Source organism: Glycine max, chromosome 10, assembly GCF_000004515.6.
Source record: "Glycine max cultivar Williams 82 chromosome 10, Glycine_max_v4.0, whole genome shotgun sequence".
NCBI lineage: Eukaryota > Viridiplantae > Streptophyta > Magnoliopsida > Fabales > Fabaceae > Glycine > Glycine max.
Genome location: NC_038246.2, coordinates 32,357,057 through 32,362,461, shown reverse-complemented (window position 1 = coordinate 32,362,461; position 5,405 = coordinate 32,357,057). Strand labels below are relative to the sequence as shown.

At 27.5% G+C, this 5,405-nt stretch overlaps 1 protein-coding gene across 1 annotated transcript; it reads right to left on the bottom strand.

The window, feature by feature from the left end:
- Nucleotides 1-1,966: 1,966 nt before the first annotated feature.
- On the bottom strand, nt 1,967-5,127 carry LOC100786616 (putative vesicle-associated membrane protein 726). The gene is made up of 5 exons (XM_003535169.5): nt 4,569-5,127; nt 3,570-3,711; nt 2,835-2,955; nt 2,663-2,725; nt 1,967-2,168 (listed from the first exon to the last, which is right to left on the bottom strand). The coding sequence occupies exons 1-5, from the start codon at nt 4,756-4,758 to the stop codon at nt 2,019-2,021; spliced, it is 666 nt and encodes a 221-aa protein (XP_003535217.1). The 5' UTR covers nt 4,759-5,127; the 3' UTR covers nt 1,967-2,018.
- Nucleotides 5,128-5,405: the final 278 nt, after the last annotated feature.

Here is a 5,405-nt window from a genome sequence, read left to right as displayed (position 1 = left end):
TTACTTATTTGATTATTGTTTCAAATAGTTGTCGAAAATAAATGTTATTTATTTGTTTCCTAAATAATTTTATTTAGGTGCCATTATAGTTGAGGATCACGATTGGCCAGATTGGTACATCACCAGCCAAATTCAGACTCTCAAGTCTCATCATTCAGCACCTCTCCAAGGCTGTTAGGTACATCTGTTGGTCTTCACCTCCTATGGATTCTATCAAAGTCAATACGGATGGGAGTTCCTTCGGCAACCCAGGAAATTAGGGTTTTGGAGGTCTTATTAGTGATGCTTGTGGCAACTGGATTGTGGTTTTTGTGGTTTGTCTACCAACATCAATGCTGAATTGTTTGGGATATACCAAGGTCTTCTTCTAGCTTGGAACAATGGTTATAACAATGTTATCTGCATGGTGCTTTTTACTCAGACACCTTTTCTGTTTGGGACTCTCCTCCGTCCAGCCTCACCTTGCTGCTTTTTTTGGCTGATTCCTCTGGAGTTTCCATTGCTAGATCCTAGTTTTGTTTTCTGCTTGCTTTCTTGTATTTCTTACATGATAAAAAAAACAATAGAGGGTAAGATAACCAGAAAATAGAGTAAGAAATTATTGGAGTCAACAATTAATTATCTTTGTTGTTTTTAATTTACCGTTCCTAAAATAATCTGGCATTAAATTGTTGGTTATAAATTGATTGATTCAATTTTTAATATCAAGATTGTTTAAAATAAGTTATATAATAATTAAATATTTGCTAAAAGATGATTGGTTAGATTGTTTAGAAATTGATTGATTCAATTTTTTAATATCAAGATTGTTTTAAATAATTTATAGAATAATTAAATATTTTAATAATATAATGTGAAAAAAATGATTGAGAATCATATCACGTTTTATTATAACGTAATGTGAAGAAAAAAAATGATAGAGGGTCACATATATAGATTTTATGTGAAAAAATTGTAGTTTTTTTAGTAAAAAATTAATTGAAAATACCTTTATTAACAGAGGATCACGCTTTAAATAGTTGTCGAGATTAAAGAATATTTTATTTTAGAATACCATGATGTTTTTCTTTAAATAGATAGGATTATTTCATTTCATTATGTAAATATATATGGGTAACAATACAAGAATATATGTAATAAAAAAAAAAAACAAAAGAGCTAACATAATATCGTGAAACTCTAATTAAGTTATGAATCTATGAGTCACATAATTGACTTGCGTCTTAATAAAACTCATCTTAGAGTTTTTAATAGCATAGAAAACTTTTTTATGTCTTCAATTTTCACAGTACAATGGAATTCTAAAAATGCTGTAATTTGGGAGTTCAAATGATCTAACAGTTTTGCAATCAACCTGCATAATCACTTTTTGGAGACCAAGCTATTTTATACCATGATTTTTTTATCAATTCAGAAAAAAAACATGATATTTTAATCATTAATTATTTTAAATATTATTACGTTTTTAAAAATGACAATTGTAATTGTATCTTAAAAATTATTTAATTGATAATAATAAGAATTTGAACTTTAATTTTTTTAATAATTAATTGTATCTTAATGCCATTCAAATACTGGTGGCATATGATGCTTGATATTGTGACATGTGGCATATCATTTTTTTAGGATAGCATATCATGTTTGTATGATTGATATTTGACATTTCAAGTTTTTTAAGGGATTGACTTGTATAGATATAGAATAGAATATAGATAGATATAGATGAGTAGATTAAAATAAAAGTTCAGAATTTTAAAGATAATAATTGCATAAAATTAATACCACACTAGTTTAGTTTACAATGAAAACCTAGAGGACTTCTCCTATTCTTAAAGATAATATTGTGACATGTACATATTACAGTTAGCAAATATTAGACAAATATATCTACGACACAGCCCACTCATGGTGAATCATATAATTAACTAAAAAAATGGTTAACAATGAGATTAATAATAGGCACAAATGTAACATAAGAAATTAATCTTGCAAAATAGATCAAAGAGAAGAAGAAAAATCTAATGTAAGCAGCTGAAGCCACGGCATATAGACATAAACATGATCAAAATTAATGCTACGGCAATACCGAAAACAATCAATTTCATCTTCATATTTTGAACCCACATCTTCCTTTTCACCTTTGTGCCCTGTGTTCTAAAGTCTTGTGCCTGCAACGTAACAAGCAAGTTATAAAGATACGTCAAGTGGTTTATTAAACAGAGCTGAATGATGCACTATGTCAACACAAAAAGGTTTTGATGTATTTTTGGTTCTTCATATATATATATATATATATATATATATTATTACTTTAGTGTTTTAAAAGTTATTTTTTAAAAATATTTTATAGTATTTAATTTTTTATGTTAGTCTCTATCATTATTTTATCACTTTTAACTGATGAGATCATTACTCAGACATTAAAATAAAAAATAGAAAATATTAATAAAGACTAAACTAAAAATTATATAAAATAACAAGTCATCGCATAACAAGTTGAAATAGAAATTAAAAACAATTAACTAATGATGTCAGCATATACTAACACCAAAAATTTAAATAATGTAAGAAATATTTAACAAAAAAATAAAAAAAAAATGAACAAAAAGTCGTGTAAATTAGATTAAAAATATATCTAAAAGAATAAAGAAGAAAATGAAACCTGTGACCGAAGGTTGTCAGTCTTATCCACGAGCAGCTCAATCTTTTCTCCACGATCAAGAACCTACGAGAAAATGTAAATTTTCAATCCAAATTAGTACTATATATTTGATGGATGATGGCATCGACTCTGTTAAAGACCTCTATACAATGTCATTTTGTATAGGTCTTACCTTTTCAATGTTTTCCATCATAACACCCTTGACTTCAGAAACTTGAGCCTTCACTTTGGCAAGCTTGTTGATTTCTTCAGGATGATCAACACAATATTGCATTTGCTGCTTCAATTTTGGCCTGCAGATTTCACAAATAATACATTTACTATGCTTATTTGGTAGGTTTAAATTTTCATTTTTTTAAGGGAGGTATAATTTTTTATTAAAAGTCATTGTATTTTTTTAGAATTTTATTTTATGTGAGGTCAACTTAAGTTTTTTATTTTACACAAATGTAATTTATTTTATTGCCATATTATCCAATTCATTAATTTGATTTAGCAACACACTGAATTTCTATAAGTGTTAATATTTAGCAACATATTCTCTAGCACATCTTTTATATCACACATTTTATTATAGATTAAAATTTATTAAAAACTAAAAAATTAAAAGAAAAATAACTCATTAAATAAGAAGTGAGACTAAAAAAAATTGTGATTTTTAATAAATTTTAATCAATCTTAAATAATATATTTAAATGAGTGTGTTAGGAAGTATGATGTTAATATTTTAACAATAATACTATAAAAAGTTAATTAAACTCTTGTAATTGAACTAAAAATAATAATTGAATGAGTGGCTTAAAACTAAAGTTATAGTTTACAGTTCTAATAACATTTTGTAGAACAAGTTTGTGTGTGTGTTTATATATATATATTTATCACAGAAATTTGGTATAAAATGGGATACCCAAATTCTCTGTTTAGGCTATTTGCTGAAGCAGTTGCAGCTTTGCCACCACCATATTTTTGGGTGAATTCATCCTTGGTACGCTCTAGAAAAGCAATGGGAAGTTGTCTACCAGCAGATTCAATAGCGACCACACAGTAGGCTACAACATCCAAAATAAACCAAATATTTTATAACAAAATCCATCGAAGCTAATTATGAAACATTGATCCATGTAGAATTTGATTAAATTTTCATTCCCTTTAAAATTAAAGTAAATAGTGTTGGTTCGAATCACCTATCCAAGAGAAAGAAATAGAAATCACCAAGAAATAAGGCAACACTGAACCAAAACCAAGAAACCCAGAATGTGCAACAATCAAGTAACACAAAATCCTAAAGCAAGAATGTAAGAGCAAGACTTTTTTTTTACCATTTTGGGTATTTTTAAAGAACATAATATCACTTTGGGGGTTTCATATTTTTTGTAACCGAGGTTTAGTTTTGGTTTTTTTTTTAGCATCAATTTAGATAATACTAAATAATATTCAACATCATACTCAATCAATTGAGTTAAAATTCATTAGTGGAAGCATCATTATATCAATATCATTTTCCTTCAAATATATATATATATATATATATATATATATATATATATATATATATATATATATATATATGAACCATCTTGGATGTTTAGGTTGCACACGAAAACATATATCCTTTAAATGATTCTTCAAGTATTGAGTTGCCTACATTAATCTCTTATTTGTTTTTTTAGTAGAAAGAAAAAAAAATTTCCACTTTTTATGCATATATTTGAGATTTAAGATCCATGAGAAAATTATCATCTAAATCTAGATCGGGAAAGAGACAATTATTTTTCACAATTCAAATAAAAAATGAGTATAAACAAAAACGGGAAATTGCAAGATCTATACCAAAATAGATTTAATCATAATGAGATTATGCACGGTCAACTTAATATGATGCAAAATCCAAATATGCATGACGTACTGACTCCATTTTCAACGAGATAATTGAAAGTGTGGCCATCACAATTGTAGGTGAATCTGTTGTTGGAAGAAGGAAGCTTTTGGAGGCATTGAGAGGCAATGGTTTTGAAGTTTCCAGAAAATTCGCTATACTCAGCAAGAATCATGGTGCCACGGGCCACAAAGCTATAGATCAAAGATTGTTGCCCCATCTTCAAAAACTATGAAACAAATTATGGATCTCAATATACCTAGAGAATGAAGAGAGGGGCTGAATGAGCCAGAGAGAAAAATGGGTAGGAATGGAGAAGAAAATGGTTGATTTGGGTCGAAGGAGTTTTGGTTTGGATATCTCCAATGCTTGTAACCCCCGAAAAAACAGCTACATACTTAGGCTATTGATATTAGTGTTATGCAACAATTTTGAATCACATTCTGCCACATCTCCTAATTTTTCTCGAGTCATAATTAAAGTTTTGTGTGGGTCGTTTTATTTTTTGACAGAACTTTTGTGGATCGTTATAATTATAATTCAATTATAAAATGAAGAAACATGCAAAATAAGGGGAGAGGGAGAACGCTTCTCTCATTAGTTTGGCAAGAATCAAAGGGGTGGCCAAATTAGTGTTTGACAATTAAACAAAAGGCCAAGGGTGTAGGAATTTTACATAAAAAAAATAAGAATATCAAGATTATGTCAAAAAATTGGTTGAAAACTGAAAAAGTTAATTTATTAAATTAAAAGTATTTGATAAAATTAAATGTTAAAATATTTTAAAAAAATATAAAATGATAAAAAAAATCATGATTTATTTAAAAAAATAAATATGAATTTTGATAAATATATTAAAAATAAAAA

Bases quoted from the DNA above. Each gene is read 5' to 3' on its own strand.
- LOC100786616 (XM_003535169.5), bottom strand. From the start codon at position 4,758: ATGGGGCAACAATCTTTGATCTATAGCTTTGTGGCCCGTGGCACCATG. The intron at 3,712-4,568 runs GTACGTCATGCA...TGGATGTTGTAG, and splicing joins TCTCGTTGAAAATGGAGTCA to CCTACTGTGTGGTCGCTATT. The intron at 2,169-2,662 runs GTTTCATTTTCT...GTTACGTTGCAG, and splicing joins CTGACAACCTTCGGTCACAG to GCACAAGACTTTAGAACACA.